This window comes from Plasmodium gallinaceum (genome assembly GCF_900005855.1).
Source record: "Plasmodium gallinaceum strain 8A genome assembly, contig: PGAL8A_v1_66, whole genome shotgun sequence".
NCBI classification, from domain to species: Eukaryota; Apicomplexa; class Aconoidasida; order Haemosporida; family Plasmodiidae; genus Plasmodium; species Plasmodium gallinaceum.
Window position 1 is genome coordinate 221377 of NW_021628226.1, and position 21648 is coordinate 243024.

General features: G+C 17.0%; 4 protein-coding genes and 5 non-coding genes across 9 annotated transcripts; 5 read left to right on the forward strand and 4 right to left on the reverse strand.

Moving 5' to 3' along the window:
• Positions 1–595: 595 nt before the first annotated feature.
• Positions 596–3896, forward strand: PGAL8A_00176000 (conserved Plasmodium protein, unknown function; the record flags this gene model as incomplete). The annotated part of the gene is made up of 2 exons (XM_028670086.1): positions 596–3332; positions 3466–3896. The coding sequence occupies 2 exons, from the start codon at positions 596–598 to the stop codon at positions 3894–3896; spliced, it is 3168 nt and encodes a 1055-aa protein (XP_028526874.1).
• A 1014-nt stretch (positions 3897–4910) lies between these two features.
• Positions 4911–7427, reverse strand: PGAL8A_00176100 (conserved Plasmodium protein, unknown function; the record flags this gene model as incomplete). Its single annotated transcript, XM_028670087.1, has 1 exon — positions 4911–7427. The coding sequence occupies one exon, from the start codon at positions 7425–7427 to the stop codon at positions 4911–4913; it is 2517 nt and encodes an 838-aa protein (XP_028526875.1).
• A 752-nt stretch (positions 7428–8179) lies between these two features.
• On the reverse strand, positions 8180–9449 carry PGAL8A_00176200 (U2 small nuclear ribonucleoprotein A', putative; the record flags this gene model as incomplete). The annotated part of the gene is made up of 5 exons (XM_028670090.1): positions 8180–8199; positions 8419–8549; positions 8640–8722; positions 8863–9077; positions 9371–9449. The coding sequence occupies 5 exons, from the start codon at positions 9447–9449 to the stop codon at positions 8180–8182; spliced, it is 528 nt and encodes a 175-aa protein (XP_028526876.1).
• Positions 9450–12193: 2744 nt separating this feature from the next.
• On the forward strand, positions 12194–12267 carry PGAL8A_00176300. The gene has a single exon. It is a non-coding gene; the product is annotated as a tRNA-Arg (tRNA).
• Positions 12268–12970: 703 nt separating this feature from the next.
• On the reverse strand, positions 12971–13042 carry PGAL8A_00176400. Its single transcript has one exon. It is a non-coding gene; the product is annotated as a tRNA-Trp (tRNA).
• Positions 13043–13739: 697 nt separating this feature from the next.
• PGAL8A_00176500 lies at positions 13740–13813 on the forward strand. Its single transcript has one exon. It is a non-coding gene; the product is annotated as a tRNA-Arg (tRNA).
• Positions 13814–14347: 534 nt separating this feature from the next.
• On the reverse strand, positions 14348–14419 carry PGAL8A_00176600. The gene has a single exon. It is a non-coding gene; the product is annotated as a tRNA-Cys (tRNA).
• A 1668-nt stretch (positions 14420–16087) lies between these two features.
• Positions 16088–16158, forward strand: PGAL8A_00176700. The gene has a single exon. It is a non-coding gene; the product is annotated as a tRNA-Gly (tRNA).
• A 2288-nt stretch (positions 16159–18446) lies between these two features.
• Positions 18447–20327, forward strand: PGAL8A_00176800 (hypothetical protein; the record flags this gene model as incomplete). The annotated part of the gene is made up of 3 exons (XM_028670091.1): positions 18447–18543; positions 18609–18667; positions 18840–20327. 3 exons carry the CDS (start codon positions 18447–18449, stop codon positions 20325–20327), a joined length of 1644 nt encoding a protein of 547 aa, XP_028526877.1.
• Between the last annotated feature and the right edge of the window lie 1321 nt (positions 20328–21648).

Consider the following 21648-nt stretch of genomic DNA (forward strand, 5'->3'; position numbering starts at 1 on the left):
AATATTTTTTTTTTTTTTTTTTTTTTTTTTTTTTTTACTTATCATATTACCTATTTATTTTATTTAGTTATTTATTCTATAATATTTTTTTTAATGTTATATTTTTTTTTCCTATGACATTTTTTTTTGTTAATTATATGATTTTATTTTTTTTTTAAATATATGAAATATTTTATTTTAACTTTAACAAAATTTTTTATCTTTTTCAACTTCCCCTTGTTTAATATTTATTTATTTTATTTTATAAATTTTTTTCTTATAATAATTTTTTCTTATACTTTTTTTTGAACAATTTTTATTTATATTGTTATACATGGAATAATTTTTTTAAAATAAATTATATGAAGGTTTTTTTTAATATTTTTAATATATTTTTTATATAAATTTCATCTTAATTTGTTTTTTATATTTTAATATGTTATATTTTTAATTTTTTTTATATATTTTAAAAAATCATATTTATAATTTTAATTAGGAATTATATTCTTTTTTTATCTTATTAATAAAAATACATTTTTTTTAATATATTTTTTTAATTAATAGTAGTTTTTACTTAAGTATATTATAAATTAAAAGGTTTATTTTTTTAATACCGATGGAAGAAATAGAGTTACATATTTTAAAAAATGAAATAATTAAAATAGGTGATAAGTTAATTGATAGTGATGATATTTTTCAATTATGTGAAAGAATATCAAAAAGTAAAATAAATCAGTGTGTTGATACTATTTTAGAATGTATTTTTTATATGCCAATGAAAATAGGAATTTATGCAACAATTTTGGGTATAATAACTAAAAATGATGAAAAATTGAAATTGCAAATTTTATTAAAATTAAATCATAATATTGAAGTTTTTATAAAAAAAAATTTACTTCATTGTTTGCTATGGTTTAGATGCATAATAGGATTAAGTTGTTGTTATTTTTTTGATTTTAGTTACTGTTTAAATTTATTTAAAAAAATATATGAATTGTGTAGTGAATTATATAAAGAAAAAAAATTTATAAAAGGAGATAACATTTTGTATTTATTTTTAAGTAATTTTTTTTATATATCTAAACAGATATATGACAAACATAAAGATGAATTAGATGACTTATTGAATAACTGTTTTAATTTAATAGAAGAGAGACAACATTGTATAGATAATATAGATATAGATAATAATGATATAGCTACAATCGAATACATATACATTTACATTAATAGTATTATTCATAGTGATAATTTTTATGATAGATTATTTTATTTAAAAGATGCATTAAATAATTATATACAAAATAATTTGAAAAGTGTAGCAACTCATAGATTTTATCAAAAACAAATATTTCAAGAAGTATTTTTATATAATGAAAATAACAAAGATAAATTTATATATGAAGATAATATATTAAGTGATAATATGATCAATATTAACAATCAAAGTGATCGTAATGAAAAAGATAATAATAGTAACGATGATATTAGCAATAATAATAATTTCAGTAATAACAATAATGATAATTTGTCATTACATAGTTCAAAAAACAAAGAAATGAGTTTACAAAAAATAATTGAAAAATGTGTTAACATAGAATATTTTGTTAATTTTGAATGTGAAGAATATATAAGCAGTTTACAAATAATTTTTAGAAAAAAAGATGATGATAATAAAAATGTACATGATATATGGTTGATGCAAGAGCATATTATGCATATTATTGATCTATATAAAAACAGTGTTGATTTCAGCTCAAAAATACTTGGTATATATATTCAATTACAAAGTAAATTATATAATAATGTGTTAATAGAATGTATTATAAATAAATTATTATCTTCTTTTAATGAAAAAGATTATTATTTTTACATATCGTTAATTCATAGATTATTATTAATAAATAAAAATTTAGGAAGTGTAATTATTAGATGTATTAAATATATTTTAAAACAAATAGGGAAATTAGATAATGAATCTTTTTATTTATTTATGGAATTATGTATTTATATGTTATCCTTCTTTGTATATGAAAATAAATTATTGAAAAATAAAGAAAATTTTTTTAAAAGAAAATTTAATGATATGAATAAAATTTTGAAGGTTCAAGAAGAAAAAATGCACAAATTGGATAATGAATTAGCAAAAGAAAAGGAAGAATTAAGTGGAGGAAAAAAAAGAAAAACAGAAGAATTAGTTGATATAGAAGTTAAAGAACAAATAGATGAAGAGGAAAAAATTGAAGAAAAATCTTCAATAAATTCTAGTAATATAAAAAGAAATCAAGTTGTACTAACAAAAAATGAAAGGACATTGAATGAATTAAAAAATAGTGATTGCAAAATTCCCTTTTGTATTGAAGCTGATGTGAAGTATAGTTCGGATGAAGATAATAATTGTGATGAAAATGATAAAGAAAAAGAGGAATATGATTATGATGAAAGTGATAATGATGAAAACGACAATAATGAAATAGAAATTGATTTTGATTTTTCTATTTTCAAGGAAGAATTAGAAAAATTAGAAATAGGAGATAATTTAAAAAAATTTACAAATTTAATATATAATGTGAAAAAGAAATATCATAAAAAGTGGACTAGAAATTTATATTTTAAATCTTGTTCATTAGTTTATAAAAATGAAGTTGAAAATTTACTTCCAAAAGTTGTTATAAATTACTGTAATAAATTTAAATGTTCTAATGATAAAAAACATGAAGATTTTTATGAATTTTCTATTTTTAATGAAATATTAAAATTTTGTTTTGATGAAATTAATAACATCGAAGATCAAAATTATGATATACAAAAAGAAGATAACACAGAAAGCTCCATAAGTACATTCAAAAATCAAATTAATGCATTCATTCAATGTTTTATGAATTATTTAAGTGAAAAACCTCACTTAAACAAAATTCCTCCCTTTTTTGAAAATATAAAAAAAAATATTGATAAATTATATGGAATATCAAAGGATAACCTAGATGTAAATATATTTGACAGTCATATTTTTGAAAAGGATTTCTATGGAAATTCTATTCTCTGGAATAGATATGATATTTTAATCCTTTTTTTTAAGTCACTAATATTTTTTGATTTATCAAATGTTTCATCTTTAAAAAAAGTTTTTAATAATCACTCAGTCATATTTTTAAATTATAAAAATTCAGATTGTTTTCAATCGGAAGATGATAAAAAACAATTTGATATAGAAATAATAAATATTGTTTATACATATTTTAACAATTCTGTTCTTTTAAATGTGATTGTTAATATTTTGGTTGAAAACCAAATAGTTAATGAGTTATCTGTTATTCATTTTATTTTTAATAAATTAGACGATTCTAACTTAGGTAAAAATATTAGCTTACATTTACTATTCTTTTCTTTTATTTATTTATTTTATTTTTTCGTTGTATTATAGATTTATATTTTATTTATTTATATAATTTTTTATTTTATTTTTTTTTTTTTTTTTTTTTCCAGATGAATATTATGTTTTACGCTTAATTTATGAGAGTATAGATAATTTGATTACAAAAAAAGAATCTAATGATATGGAAAAAAATAAATTGAAAAGGAAACAAACTAAAAATGAAAATGAAGCATTAATAAAACAATTAGAAGATAATAAAAATCAATTAGTTCAAAAAATTTTTCACTTAACAAATGAAACAATTATTATGTTATGCCATAAAATGATGAAATTAAAAAATGAAAATAATTCATATATGAGTAAAGAGTTATTAAAAGAATCATTAGTATTTCTAAGAACTTATCTTGAATATGTAGATGTAGATCAATTTTTACAATTATGCCATGAAAACAACTTTGAATCAGAATTATTAGAATTAGCAACTATATTTAAATATGCAAGTTTAAAAAGAAGAAAAGAGAAAAATGATTATAAATTCTAAATGATCATAATTATTAGATAATTTATAAAATGAAAATAAATTATCAAATTTTTTTTTTATATATTTTTTTTATTCCTTTATAAACAAAATATAATTTATTTGTAGAAATAGAGGTATATTACATAAAAAAAAAAATATTATAAACATATCAAAATATACAAAAAAAGAAACATATTGTTTGACATTTTTTCATTTAAAGCAAAGATAATTTTAAATACTTTTCTGTTGGTTTTATGAATTATTTTTTATTTTTTTTTTTTCTTCAGAGAAAAATAAATTATATAAATGTTTCTGCAAATAATTATAAATTTTTTAAAAAAAAAATTTAATAATATTTAAGTTTAAAATTTCATTGACATTCTTCTAATTAATAAATAAAAAAAAAGCTTTTTTATTATTTTTCTAATATTAAGGAAAATTTATTGTGAAAAATTAGCGAAATTTTAAAAATATCAAAAAAAAAAAAAAAAAAAATAAAAAAATAAAATAAAATAAAATAATAAAATTGAATATGAATAAAATAAAATTAAAAAAAAAAGAGGAAAAATATACTTGTTCAGTTATTCGAATGACATATTGTTGTATTACTTTAAATTAAGCGAAAGTTTAAAGTGTTTCATAATTTTTTATTTTATTGTAAAATTTTATTTTTTATAACTTAACTCCAAGATAATGAAAACATAAAAATATTAAATTTTATAGAACATATTTATTATTATTAAATTGGTTTTATTCTATAAATATTTTTACAATTTATAATATTTTTAAATGGCTATTGCAGTATACATCTGAGTTTTTCATGTTTGTTTTGGTAATTTTTCAGAAGTTATAAGAATACTTGAAAAATAAAATTTTTAAAGTTGTACATGTAATTTTTTTCATTATTACAAATGAATTAAAGTTTCTTAGTAGGTTCTTAAACATTACAATATATAAAAATATATATTTTTTTCTCTTTTATATATATATTTTTTTTAATTTTATTTTTAACATACAAAGACATAATATGTTTATCTACACGTTTCTAAATTCAAATTCTATTTTTTTAGGAGCATTTAGCATAATAGTAGTATGTTCATATTTAAAGGCTAAAGACAATTGAAGAATAAATGGAAAAAGTTCCTTTGGAATTCTTTGATTCAAATAATAAACATAATTTTTATCAATTTTAAAGTTTTGATGCACATATGTATTCTTTAAAATATCACTTAATGGCAAGTCTTTAAAAGTATCTACTGTATAATTAGCATGTATATCAACATTTGATATAGAACTAACTTTTTCAATTAATAATTTACTTCGAATATTATTTACAAATATATTTGTATATTTTTGTTTAAATAAAACTTCATATTTGCTTTTTTCTTTTTTATTATGCTTTTTTTTCATAATTTTATACTGAATATTATCAGTCTTTTTTTCTTTCATTCTGTTGTTTGAAAGTTTTAGTCCTTCTTCATTTCGCATTTGATCGACTTCCTTTTCTAGCTCCTTGTTGCTTTCATCAATGTTATTTTCATTTTGATCATATATTACTTTATAATTTTTTAAATCATCTATTTCGTAATTTGAATCTAACTCTTCTAAAACTATATCATCGTTTTCTATATATTCCTTATGCTTCACTTCATTATCTATTAATTTATCTTTTGAATTTTCATTTTGTATAAATTCGTGCTCTTTATATAAGCTCTCATCATATATATTAAAATTATAGATATCCATTTGATCATTAATAACATTATTAAATATGTCATAAACATTGTTTCTGTGAATAAAACTATGCTTTATATTACTATTAATTAAATTAAAAAAATCGTATAAATTTTTTTTATCATAGCTTAATGAAAATATATCCATATGAGGTATGTTTTTATAATAAATGTTTTCATTAAGCATGACAGATAAAATTAATTCATAAAATTTTATCTCTTTTTCTTGAGAATAAATCCACTTTTTTTTTATTTTTTTTTTAATATTTTTTGTTTTTCCTATTACTGTACTATTACTTAATCTAACGAAGATAACATTTATATTTACTTCTTGCTTCTCATCCTTTTTGTTTTTTTCTTCACTAACTTGGGTGATATTTGAATTATCATTATTTATAAAAAATTCTCTTGATATTTTTTCTGTATTTTTGTAAGAATTAATATCATTTTTTAATATATTTTTTTCTTTATGATGATAATTATAAAAATCTTTATAGTTTTTTATTTGAATATAGAAATTTTTCAGAATATTTTTAAAGTCTTTTTCACTATTCAATTTTGTATGGCTTAATTTTTCTTCTTCTATTAATTTTTTTGTCTGCTTTATCATTTCTTCCTCCTTTTTTATTTCTTCAATGTTTTCATATTTTGAATAACCATATAAAAAAAATTCTTCATCTAATTTTTTTTTTTCTTCTTCCATTATATCTTGAAATGTTTTATTATTTTTCTTTGCATTTTCATTATGGAATAAATTAGTTTCATTAATTTTATTATTTGTATTCCCTTTTTCTTTGCTTTCATTTGTTTGTTCATTTTCAGTTGAATTTTTCATTGTTTGATCCTGATCATTATTACACTCATTTAATTTTTTGTCTTTTTTAATTAAACTTTCTATATCCATTGTTTCATTATTTTGTAAATCTTCAATATACATTTCCCTTATTTTTTCAATATCAGATTTGCTTAATTCATTTTTTTTTTCATTATCTTCTTTTATATTTTCGCATTTATCTCTTTTGTCAAATATATTATAAAAATTAACATTATTATATGCATTGTTCATAATATTATGAAAAGCATTATAAAGAGCCATACATTCATATTTCCAGTTACAGTAATATATAACAAAGTAATATTCTTTGGTTTTCTCACTTTTTACTTTTACATTTTTAAAAAAATTATTTTTATCGTTTTGTTCAAGCTTGAACATATTAGCCCAATCTTCTCTTTGAACTTTTTCGTGAGAATTAAAAAACTTGAAACTATCGCCAAACTTGTTTAAAAAATTTTTTACTAACTTTTTGTTCCTTTCAACAGTGTTATTACTTTTATCAAAAAGATCATCTGATTGTATTCTATTTATATTTTGTGATGATTCAATTTCAAGAGATTCTTTATAAATTTTATTTTTAAACTGCTCATGCTTAAATAGATTAATTACAAAAAATACATACATAGCTATCTCTTCACTGTATTTAAAACTTTCATAACTGTATTTTTTTTCCACATTAATTGGAATATTATTACTTACATATTTAAAATTAGAATTAACATATGAATTATTTTCTGCTTTAATTTTTTCTCTTCTTTCATTTTCTTTTTTTATTTTTTCTCTAATTTCTATTTCATCATCATCATTAAGTTTACTATTTATACAATTATATATACTTGATCCTGTTTTAGGTCTTTTAATTATATTTTTTTTTGTAAAAAAGTATAATTTTTTTTTATTGGATTCATATATTTTATCTATTTTAAAGCATAAACAAATAATATTAAGTATAAAACAATAAACAAATATTAAAATTATTTTCATGTTTTGGTCATTTTTTCCTTTTATTAATTATTTATATTGCATTTTTTTATAATTTAAATATGTTATTATATTTTATTTGATTTAATTTTTTTCTTTTTTGATTCTATTCTCTTGTAAAACTTTTTCAAATTGTTATAATTCCCATAGTATTTTACATGTGCATAGAATTAAGAATTTTGTAAAATTTTTCTTAAAACGTAAATATAATCGTGAGTATTTTTAATTACTCAAATTATTTTTTTAAGAAAATTGTTTTGTAATAGAAGAGAATTCTACAACAAAAAGTTTTTATAATTATATTTTTTTTAATTTAAATTAAAACTATTGTAAAATAATTTTATATTTTAAAATTTAATGGATGAAAAAAACAAATAAAAATAAAATGAATTCTTAATTTCTACTAAAAAATTGTGCGTAAAATACATCATATCTTCATAATTTCAAAGTAATAGCAAGAAAAAATTTTGATTTTGTTTGAAAAAAAAAAAAGAAATATATATATAAAATTCTTGTATTATTTTTATATTATATTTATTTAATTTAAAAAAAAAAAAAAAATGATATATTTATTGAAACATAGAGACATAAACAAAGTTACACATATAATTTATGATTTAAAATAAGTTTTAGATTTAAATGTTTAAAAAAAAATTAACATTCTTATTTTGAGCCTCTTATGCTTGGGAATAATATACTTATGTTAATGTAAAAAAAAAAATAAAATAAAATGGGAATAAATAAATAATAAAATATTAGTTTACTTCGCTATTTTCTGTATAATAAAAAAAAAAAAAAAGAAAAAAATTAAATAATATATAAAATAAATAAAACGTTTGAGGAATTTACTAAAAAGTTAAAATGAAATATAGAAATTAAAAATAATTAGAATCAAGGATTAAAGTAATAAGTCAAAAAAATTGAATAATAAAAAGTTCACTGCATTATTTATACTATTAAAATTATTATATAATTCAATTTTCATGTAATAAACCTTTATTATTCGAATTAAAATTCTTCATTGCTATTGAAGCTTCTTCTCTATCTTTCTTTTTTATTTTTTGAAAATCTAAATATTTTAATGAAGGCAAATTAAAAATTAAATATTCACGATAGTTTTCTAATCTATAAAAAAAAAAAAAAATTAATAAATAAATAATAAAATAAATAAAACAATATAGATAAAAATAAAAATATATCTATTTATATTCTTACTTTGAAACAGAATTTTCTACTAGGCTAAGTCTAGTTAAATTTTTGGCTTTAAAAAGTGAGTTGAGATCAGATAATTTTTCTAACTGTAAAAAATTAAATTTTCTTTTTTATAAATATATAAATTAAAAAAAAGATATATAAAAAAACATTACTATCTTTATTTTTTCATTCATAATAAATTTATGTTAATTTTTTAAGGTTAAAAATATATTTGCATATTCACCTTATTATTAGTTAAAATTAATGAATTTAAATTAGGTATATTTTCAAATATATCACTGTCAATTCTAGCTATTTTATTATTGCATAATATTAATGTTTTTAATCTTTGTAAATATGGTATATTATTTAATTTTATAATTTCATTATCACTCAAGTCAATACATTCAAAATAGTCTTTAGTAATTCCTAAATTTTCAATTACACTTATTTTATTTCCTTGAAAAAAAAAAAAAAAATAAAAAGAAAAATAATGAAATCTTCTTTTAAAATTTTTTAAAATTAATGTACAAAAATTTATTTTCATTTGTTTGCTTATAATTAAATTCCAACATTATTATATGTATATTTTATAAATTATTAAAAAAAATAATCCAATTCTAATATTATATAATATGCAAATTTACATATTTATAGCTTAATCATTTATATTGTTTTAAGTTATAAAGAATAAAATTTTATTTAAAAATAAAGTTTAATTTTACTTATTATGTATTTATATTATATTTAACCTCTTAAAGAAATAGTATTTTCATTAACAGGATTTATAGATTGATCTGCTTCATTTATCATATCTACAGTTATTCTCATTTTTTTTTTTTTTTTTCTTATATATAAATTTTTTTTAACAGGGTTATTTCTATCATATAAATATAAAATTAATTTTTAAAAATTTAAAATATTTCTTTAAAAATTTAAATATTTTTAAAGTAATTTTAAATTTATTTTGAAATTATTTTAATTAAAAATAAGAAATTAAACATAAAAGTGATGCATTTTTAAGAAAATCTATATTTGCATGACAATGAATTTTATTTCTTTTTGAAAAGATAAAAATGTTAAATAAATTGTTACATTTCATAAAATTTTCTCCTTTCATCTTATTTTAGAATAATATAATATTAATTTTACAATTATTCCAATAGTACTAAAGTGCTTAAGATATAATATATTTCTTCATATAAAATTTATGATAAGATAATATTGTTCTTTTAATTTTTCATATACACATATTTTTTCACATAACTTCATTCTTATATACTTTTTTATAAAAAAATTTTTACTAAAAACATTTCTTCTTTATATAGTTTAAAAATCGTTTATTTTATTAATTTTACAAAGGTTTAAGCATAATTTTTGTTAAAAAAAAAAAATATGAATTGTAATTAAAAATTTTAAGAAAATTATTAAAATTATTTTTTATATTATACTTGATTTATACTATTAGTTTAAATACTTTTTAGTTATTGGAGATATTTTTTAAAAAAATATATATTTTTAAAGCTTTTAAAAGTTATTAACAAAAAAAAAAAAAAAAAAAAAAAAAAAAAAAGCTATTTTTAAAAATATTTGAAGGAATTAAAATTTTTTTAATATATTTGAGAACAATCCTTTTATTCTTTAATATGAAAGATAATATTTCCAAACAAAAAGCTATTTAAATGTTTACATATTTTTTAGAACATATTTATAGTTTGAACAAATGAGTTATTACAATTTTTTCTTTTTTTTTATAAAAAAATTTCTTTATGTTATGATTAACTTTTTATCAACTATTGTAAATCATAATTCTATGAAAAGAAAAAAAAAAATGTATGATAAAATAAAATAGTTAATTATTTATATGAACTAGAATGAATTATACTCTTTAATAGGTATATTTTTACTAACTTGACAACTGTTTAATTATAACATTTTAATGACATTCTAACTTTTTTGTTTATGTCAGTTTTTTATAAAAATCATCTTCTAAAAGAAATTAGATAGAACATAATAAAATTTATTTATTTGTATTTTTTTTAGTTTGTAATAATACTATATCATAAGGCTCATCATTTAATATTCTTTTTCTTTTTATTTTAAAATTTTATATATTTTTATAATATTATATACTTATTAACATTGGATAACTATAACAGGTAAAAAAAAATTACATATTCCTTTAAAATTATAAAAAAATGGAAAAATTATTTTTATTAAATATAGTAAAGGAAGATTGAAAATAATAGAATTAAAATAGATATAAATAGCTATAAATGTATATCTTTTAAATACAAAAAAAAAAAAAAATATTTTTATATTTGTTTTAAAGAATACAATGAAAAAATAATAATATAATAAGAAAGAGCAGAACTTTTAAATTTTTTTTTCATAATTTTTAACAAGAATGAATATATTCATGGTAAAAGACAGCTAGATAATTGTATGAGTATAATTAAAAAGTAAAATTTTATGTATTATTTTAAGCAAAATTTTTTCTTTTAGGTGGATTATATTTTTATAGAAATACTATACAAGTTCTATATTTTTATTTTTAATTATATTTTTTATAGGTTATATTAATGCATAATTTGATATTATAGCGAATTCTCACATTTATATGTTAATATATGCAGTACAAAAATTATTAAAACATAATTTTGATAAGTTCATTATATATAAAATTAAAAAAATTTTTAATGAAAGGTGAATAATGTAATAATATTATAAAAAATTAAACATTTTCATTTTCATTTTCATTAAATAGCTTAAAAGAAAAATTACAAGTAAATTTTTATGCTAATCGTAAATGTAAATATTATGTTTTTAATTATATAATAATTAAAATAATAATTGTCTTCTCTATTTATTCTAGTAAATAATGTCTACTATTACTAATTCTATATATATTCAAAGAACATATGAAAATAAACATTTATATTTATTAAATAAAATAAAACTATCATGATTTAATACATACAAATGCAAATATACACACCTTTTTCTTGCAATTTCATATTTATATAAAAAAAAAAAAAAATTAAAAAGTGTAGAATTTTTTTCATAAAGTTTTTTTTATAAAAGGAAAAAATATTTAATAATTAAAAAAGAATAAAATGTATTCAATAATAAACTTAAAAATTTAATAGATACATTTAAAGAATTTTTATAAAGTTATTTAAAATATTTTTAATTGCAAATAGATAATTGTATAATATTAAAGTAAAAAAAATTTTATATAATTAAATTTATTGTTTTTAAACTTATTAACTTAATAATATTTTCTATAAATTTTATATGTGATTTTTTCATAAATTTTATTTATAAAATACAAGTGCCATTCAATAAATATTTATTTTTCATACATTTAGGCTTATACGTTTGATGATCAAAAAACAAGTAATGAGGGAAAAAAAATAAAAAAAGGGTAATACTATAATTTTGATTATATGATTAAATTTTAAAATTTATAATTACACAATCTTTTTGTAAGAAATTTCAATGTATTTTTAAGGGAATAGTTTAAAGTTTTTTTTTTTACTTGATAATAAAGAAGTTTTATTTTTCTTGAATAAGGGCCGGTAGTTCAGCTGGATAGAATGCCCGACTACGGATCGGGAGGTCGTGGGTTCGACTCCTGCCCGGCCTATATTATTTTAATACATTAGATTAAAGTATAATTGTATTTATATAAAATTATAATTTCGATTAATTATTGTATTTTATAATAAACATGAAGGAATTTAAGAAAATACAAAATGTACCTTAGGATGCAAACTGCTAACATGAAAATTCCTGCATTATCTTATATTTCATATGAATATTTAATTTATTTTCCATGTTTAAATTATATTTTTTTTTTATTAATTTTAAATGGAATTTTTTTAAAAATATTTTTTACTAGAAAATACAATTATTATAAGATTAAGATAAATGATGATGAAATTATATATTCTCTAAAGATGCAAAAATAAGAATAAAATAATCACCTTTGAATATATCATAAAATTGCAAAAAAATTCTTTTTTTTCTAGAGTTTTTTATTGCTTAAAACAATAAAGATTTCATGTTTTTTTTATTCGTAAAAATATTTATAAAATGAAAAAAATGGGATATATTTAATTAATATTAAAATATAAAAAAAAAATTCTCAAAATGCCTCTATAAATTTTCATTGAGAAATGAAAATTTAATGTTATTTTAATGTTATGCATGGACATTTGTTTTATATCAATATATATAAAATGTATGAAAAATAAAATAGGAAAATGTTTATTTATAATTTTATGATTTACCATAGATTCAATAAAATTCATATTAATATATAATTAGATAATATTAATTAAACAATTTGAGCCCAGAGGGATTCGAACCCCCAGCCTTCTGATCTGGAGTCAGACGCGCTACCGTTGCGCCATAGGCCCGTTTACATTTATTGTAAAATTATTTATAATTTAAAAAGTCTAAAATATTGTATTCTTATATAAAGTGTTTTTCACCATATAAGAGATAATCTTTTTTTTTTTTTTTGGTCTTTTTTGTATAATTCATATTTTTAAATTCTTATAATATATAAATTTTTTTTAAATATTTTAATCAACAATGTTAAAATTGAAATATTTTTTTGATTTTTTATGTTTAAGAAATTGTTCTTATGTGATAAATAAATTCAAAAAAAAAAAAAAAAAAATAGAAATTTTCTAAATAAAATTTTATATTTTTGATCAATTTTTATTTCTATATTTTTTAAAATTTTATAGTTGTACGTAATTTAATAATTTTACAAGTATAAATAATCCAAAAAAAATTTTATTTTAAAATTAATAATAGAATTAATTAAAAAACGGAGTTATTAATAAAATAAGTTTTATGAAAAATCGCTTTGAAATTATATAACTTTAAACCTTAAAATTAGATAAGTTTTTTTTATATTTAATTTATAATTAATATTCTTTTTTTTTTTTTATACTATTCATTACTTGATGGATTTTTTTTTTTTTTTTTTTCTTTAATAAAAACAAAAAATTCAATTGATATTTTACATATGTAAAATAAATGATAATATGAATAATGTAATATACAAAAATAAATAATTTTACGAAGTATTACTAAGGCAAGTTAGCACCAGTGGCGTAATTGGATAGCGCAATGCCTTCCTAAGGCAAAGGTTATGGGTTCGAGTCCCATCTGGTGTATTAAGAAACAATTAATTTTTATTATTAACGAAGAAATGGAATGTTTTAACTGATTTTAGAATGTATTTTGAATGTAATTAAATATTTAAATAAGTGAAATAATTATATAACATAAAAATTAAATTTTTATATTGTGAAACAATCTTAACAAAAATAATATCGCATGAAGAATTTATACGATTTTTATTTAAAGTGAAATACATTTAACAAATTTATTTTTAATATTTTAATTACATAAATATTTTATTTTAAGCAATATTAATGTTAAAATATTTAGGAAATTAATGCAATAATATGATTTTCTTATTCATATGTTTATATATAACTGCAAAATAGATAAAATTTATATTACTATATATACACAATTTTTCCTTAAGGGTGATTCCTTAATAAAAAATATATATTTAAAATTTTAATTTTTTTTATATATAATAGAATTATAAATTAAATATGTAACTATAGTGTTTTTATGTAATAAAGATTTCAACTTATTATCGTCTTGAAAAAAACATTAATTTATATTGAATTATAAAAAGGGCGCGCACGGATTTGAACCATGGACCCGCTGATCTGCAGTCAGCTGCTCTACCGCTGAGCTACACGCCCATTTAGGTTATCTTTTCAAGAGTAAAAACATAACAATAAATAAATTAAAAAATTTATTTATTATTTAACCATATTATAATTTCCTTTGTGATAAAATTTTAAGATTTTATTACAATTTTGATAATTTAAGATTAAATATAATACAAATTTATTTAATGTAATAATTATAACAATAAATCCTCCTTTATATTATTAAACTCTTTAAAGTAAAAAAACCGTATTCTTTTTATGATATTTTTTTTATTTTATTTTATATGTGATATATATATTTATAAAAAAAAGCATACGTAATTTTATTTAATAATCTTAAAAATAAATATATATTTTTTTTACAAATGTTATTAAATTGAAAATTTCTATTTTTAACTTTAAAATAAAATATTTTTTGCAGTAAAAGATCAAATATTGTATTTCGTATCTGTGCAGGTACTTAAAAAATATATGCTTTAAAAAATATTTTTAATATGAGTTTGTCATAATTGTATCTCACTAAAATTTTTTTAGTGGTAATTTTAAATAAAATTAATTTCTATTATTTTATTTTTTTTAAAGTTAAAATTTTTAATTTGATTAGAATTGAAAACATAAATTAAAATTCATTGATTAAAAAATTACATTTAACTTTTACTTTTAAAAATACTTAATATTTTAATTATTTTATCCTTAAAAAGAAAAAAATTTTAAGGAAAAAATTTATGAAAATTCTTTTTCAAATACATTTTAAGTATTTTTTTACTTTAAATTTTATTTTAGTTAAGAATTAAAAATAATAAGAAAAATAGCATAATTTCAAATAAAATTATTTTTTTCATGTTTCATTAATCTTATAAACATTTGCTAATTTTATTAGATAAATTTACGTTAATATTATATTAGGTTACTATAAAAGGTTAATTAAAGAACAAGTAACAAATGTTTAACGTAATTAATATATTCCTTTAAATTTATGCTAATAGAAAACAAATTAAAAAAATTTCATTAATTAAAAAGTTTTAATATAATTTATATATTAATTATAAAATTTCTAACATAATTACAATAAATTAACATTTTAAATTATTTTTATTTTAATAATTTTTTTATATATCGCTATAATGAAAATTATTTTTTTACTTTTATAGAGAAAAGATAAATTTGTTAAATGTAATATTGTAATTTTAAAATTCATACTTCAAATAAAAATCAGTAAAAAGCATTTTTGTTTTAAATAACTTTAGACGTAATTAAAAAACTTCATTATAGTAAAAGTGTAAATTTTTTTAAATAAATTTTAAACAAATTAAAATATATTATTATAAAAACATTTAAAATAAATTTTTTTTTTTTAAAATAAGGGAATTTAGTACAAAATAAAAATTAAATTTTTGGAAAATTTTACTTTCATTTAGAGTAAATATGATGATATAATTAAAATGGTGAATATTCAAAAATTTTTTTTAAAGATTTATAATTTCAATTTTTTAAGTGTTTTAAGTTACAATGAATATAACAGAAAGAGGATATGTTTGTAAGCATATTTAGAGGATTTTTTTTTATTTCAGTTTTTATTTTGTATATTCATTTTTTGAATTATATATAATTCATATGAACTTCTATAATTATATATTTTTAGGGATATTTTTCTTATATAATAATATATTTAAAGATTTTGTAAGATGTATTATTTGAGCATCTGTGGTCTAGTGGTAGAATACTTCGTTGCCATCGAAGTGACCCGGGTTCGATTCCCGGCAGATGCAAATATGTGTTATATGACTTTTTAATATGTTATGTGATATTTAATTAATATGCTATTTTTGTATTTTTTTTTTTTTTATTTTAAATGGAATTCACTAAAATTTTTGGTGATATGTTTTAATTTTTTTTTTTTTTTATATATTATAAATATATAAAAAATAATTTTGTATATTTTATTTTTTTGTAATTAAAGCAATTTATTTTAAAAATAGAACATTTTGATTACAATTTAAATTTTATTTTTTATATTTTAGCAATTGCATGAAATATAAAGTACATTTCATATAGAGAATACAATATTTTAAAAATGTTAATTCTTTATTTTTATTATTTTTAATGTTATAATAAAGAATACTTAAATAAAAATTTCTCATTTTTTTTAAAATTTAAATATTTATTATAAAAAACCATTGATAATATATAAAATAATCTTTATTCTCTATGAATAAAAAGTTCCCGTAAAAAAAAATAATTCAGAATTTTATTAAAAATTGAAAAAAAAAAAAAATATATATATACATATAAAGTTATAATTATTTTAGATAGTTGTTAAGGAATTCTCTTGAATATCCATTGTGCATAATTTATCTTTAAGTTTATTTTACAATTTTTGGTATTTAAAAAGGTTAACTATACTAATTATTATCTAATATTCTAAACATTTATGTATTTAAATATATAAATTATATTGATGTAAAATCATTTTAAGTAATACATTTAATTCTTCCTAGTTTTTCATTTTCTCTCTTAAAATTATATGATATTTATAACATTATTAATAATGCTGAAACATTAATTTTAAGAGTAAAAAATACATAATGAAATTCAAATTATAGATTTTTTAATATTTCATAAAATAAGGAATGCTATTTCGTTTAATTTAATTTAATCTTTTTTATGTGATTCACATATATTATTGAAGCTTTAAAAATATTCATTACACATTTAATTAATTTCTTTGCAATTATCTAATCCAGTGAAGTTGCTAAAAAAATTGTGTAGTTAAAAGAATAATTTTTAATGCATATTAGTGTACTTTAGTCAATCTAATAAATTTTATTTTAATATAAACGTTGAATTTTTTGAAAATTAAATCATTAAATACATTTATTTTTATTTGATTCTTAATGGATATATATTATATCAGGTGCAGGAAATTGTTTTCTGTGTGTATAGTAGTAATAAATGAAATATTAAACATGAAATAAGATTAAATTTTTTTTTATAAGCATTTAGTGGTTTTATTTAATTACAAGAGCTCCTTTATTGTATGATTATTAATAATGCTTAAATGAAAAAAATATTTTTTCATTTTTCTCCTCATTTTATAAGTAACTTTTTTATGAATAATCATGTATATTTAAATGCAATTGAGAAATTCTAAAAATTATTAATAATTTTCATTTCCTCATAGTTTTGTTATAATTATTATTTATGAAATAAGTTATAATGAAAATTAGAATAACTACATTTTTGTCTTATTTTTTGATTTAATAAAAGATAAATATATACTGAAATTTATTTTTAAATAAATTTTAGTAGGGAACATTAATTATTAATATATTTTCCTAATTAAGTGCATGTCTTGTCAAAAAATATTATGGAAATTAAATTAAATTAATCTTATTCTTCTAAAATAATGATTTAATTCGTTATAATGAGAAATATATACTTCCCTGTAAAAAATATTATTTTATTTTTTAAAAGAAAAGTTGTTAAAAAAATATTTAAAGCATTAAGAGATAAAAATATTGACCTTTTATCAAAGGTGTGAATATGCTGCACCTGGAAAAACTAAGATTTAAATTGAAATTGAGGAAATAAGAAACTTAAATATTTGTACTAATATAATAGTTATATTTTTCCTTTATTTATTTAATTTTGATTTGTTTTTAATTTTTTAATGTTTAAAGAAAAACATAGTAAAATTAATATGAAAATACTGTTAAAGTTATAATGAAATTTAGAATTTTTCTAAAGTTATTTAATTTTAAAAAAAATATTGGTTTTAAAAGTTCTTCATTATAAGATAAATTGTGCAAAAGGATATTTTAGAATTTAAGGAGTTTTATTTCTTAAGATTTTCAATATATAAGAAAATTTTATTTTAATTCCTTCGTTAAAGTTTACTAAGATCTTCCAAATTATTCTAAGTGAAATATTATTTTTTTCGAGAAATATATACTTTACTTTTCATATATATGTGTAAAAAAAAAGAAAAAAAATAAAGTAAAAGAATTTTATTATTTTCATTCTTATATTTTTTCTAACTTATTTTTTATAGTAAAAAATGATAAAAATAAAATCTTTCAATCAAACTTCGCGGATATTGCTGGTAATTGCGCTTTTAATCATTAATATTGGTTCAAGAAAACAGTTACCAAGAAGTAATAATTATCCAAATAACCTTTTTATATTTATGTTATATTAATAAGTATTTTTCTTCTTACAGATAAGACTAGAAAAAATGAATTTATAATATCAAGAGAATTAAATGAGGCATATGAGACAGTAATATTTTTACATTTACATTAATACCATAGTTTAATTTATATTGTTTTGTAGAGGAAAACAAGTGTCTCAATTTTTAGATAACAATTTGATTATTTTTAATTTCTTTTAATGCAGCTCATTTTAATTAGACATAAATATATTTCTTTTATAATGTATTTTTTTTTTTTAGGATGAAAGCGATTTTGAAATAATTGATACACCTACTAGCAGTTTAAGTTTACCATCTATTCAAGATAATTCAAATTCAAATCAAAATGAAGACAAAAAAAATGTGGAGATAGAAAATGTTTTAGAAAGAGAATTGAAAAGGATTCAGAATATACGAAAAAATGATTATAATCACCAGCATAACTACGTAAATGTAGTAATTCATCTAAATCAGTCTTTGTTAGTTGTATTTAAAAATTTTATATATAAATTTTACGTAAGTAATGATTTTCTTATTAAAAATGCTCTCTTTTTACTTTATGAAAACTTACAAGGTTTCCTTACTAATTTTCACACGATTGTACAAAATTTAGAAGAATATTATACGAATAATCTAAAAATTAAAGGGCAGTTAAGAGATCTAACTAAAAATAAAGATTTTATTACGGAAAGTGTCCCTTCTCAAATGTTCATACAAAAAGCATTACGCTATCATAAAAATTCAGTCCTTAATGAATTAAATATTCAAAGCATTATAAAATTTGTTATATATACTTTAACAACAGAAGAAATATATGGAAATGATGAAAGAGATAATATTGTTAAACATGATTATGAAGAAAAAATAAAATATGTTAAGAAATCTATTGAAATTATAAGTGAAGTTCAGATAGAATTAAAAAGTAAAATAAGAGAGAAAATAATTTTTTTTTTAGAAAATAAAGTAATAAAAACTCCTGAAATGGTATTTACTATGTGGCGTCAATATAGATTAAATATATTTTATAATTTATGGAGATCTAATGAGTGGCTATTAAAAGAACAAGACAAGAACAAAATACTCAGAGTAAATAAAGGTATTTTAAGTATTGATATTGACACAGAACAAAAATACATAAAAGATATTTTAAAAGATTATTTACCAGTTAATAATATAATGGAAGCTTTAGAGGAACTTAGTTCATTAAATATGAACGTACATGGAAAATCTATATCATTTGAATTATTAGATCAATTAAATTATAATTACCACTTACTTTATGCATTAGGATTATTAAAGGAATATCTTACTAAAGCAAGAATATACATTAGCAGTGTAAAGAGGCAAAAACGCACTAAAGGAGAAATTAAAGAAAAAATTATAATAAAAAATAATATAAAGACATTAGCAAATATGTTCCAAATTTTAGTTTCAACAAGGGGTCATCTTCTTTCTTATAAAGAGTTACTTTTTAACATGAATCAAATGCAAAGTTGCGTTATCTCAAATACAGATAAACTTAAAGATATATTAAGTATTGTAAAAAGTCAATTAGAAAGAGTGTATTCAGAAGATGGAAATGCTATTGATAGCGCTGGAAATATCATTATTAGTAATGAAACTAAACGTCTTATAATTGAAAAAATTAAAGAATATAAAAATAGTAATTGTAATATACAAAGCAAATTTACTGGTATTGAGTATGTAAATAATTTTATTATTAGATTAGCTAATTCAATTTATGAATAAAAAAAAAAAAAAATAAAAAAAATATGCATAATGGCAATAAAACAAAAATAATATATATATTTGTTAATTTTTTCAATTTTATAAGATGAAAAAAAAAAATAGTATCTTCTAAATACTCCTTTAATTTTAATTTTTTTATTATTAATTATAATGCATTTATTTCTTTTTATAATGGAATTATATTAAAAAATATTGTTTTTCATTTATTTTTCTTTTACAATGAATAATAAATGTTTGTTTGTTTTTTTTAATAATAAAAAAGATATTTGTTGTGACATATATAAATTATTATAGTTATTAAGAAATGTATTAATTTTTCATTTAAAATTTAGTGTATAAATCTTCCAATAATATATATTTTAATTAAAAAAAAGTAATAATTATACAAAATAATAAATTATAAATAATTTAACTAAAATTTTTTATTTGACATTTAAGCAAATATTTTATGAACGTTCTTTTTCGTCCACCATATTTTCTGATGTTCCTTATTCTTAAAAATTGGAAATACATTTAACTTTTTATTTTCCATTTTTTTATTAAAAATATACTGGTATATAGTTTTGAAAAAAAAAATGAAATATATAAAATGGTTTTAAAAATTTCTATTTTATTCTATCCATATGTAGTTAAATAAAGGAAAATGTTGAAAAAATAAAAAATTCTTAATATTATTATTATTTTTTTTTTACCTTTAATGATTATAATACGCGAATATTTATCATTTAAATAAATAAATATTTTTATAAAAGAATATTGGATATTTTAATTAATTTTTATTTATAATTTAATGAAAAGTTTCAAAAAAACATTATTCTTATTTTTGCCTTTTTTTTTGTGATTGATAGGGGTTTTTGATACTCATGTTTTTATATTACTATCTAACAACGCAAGAATATAATATCATTTGCATATAGAATATAAATCTGAAATTGCATATATATATTTAGGAATTAAATTATAAATTTAATTTATACATTCTTTAATTAACTTATGAAAGTCAAAGTCCATTATTTTATACTACAAAACGAAGTAATTAAATAATAATAACAATAGTTAATATTTTTATAATAAAGATATATATATCACTATTTTTTAATTATAATTATTTATAAAATTAGAATTTTAAGTTTAGAAAAATTGAACATAATTTAAATAATGTAAATATACTTTTCAACTTTTTTCTTAAATTTACATGCTTAGAACATTCGTAATAATTCTATTAGAAAATACTATTTTTTCTAGTGTTACAATATAATTTAACGTCATAATAGTTGATATGGTTCATATTTTTTTTTATTTCAATTAAAAAAAAAAAAAA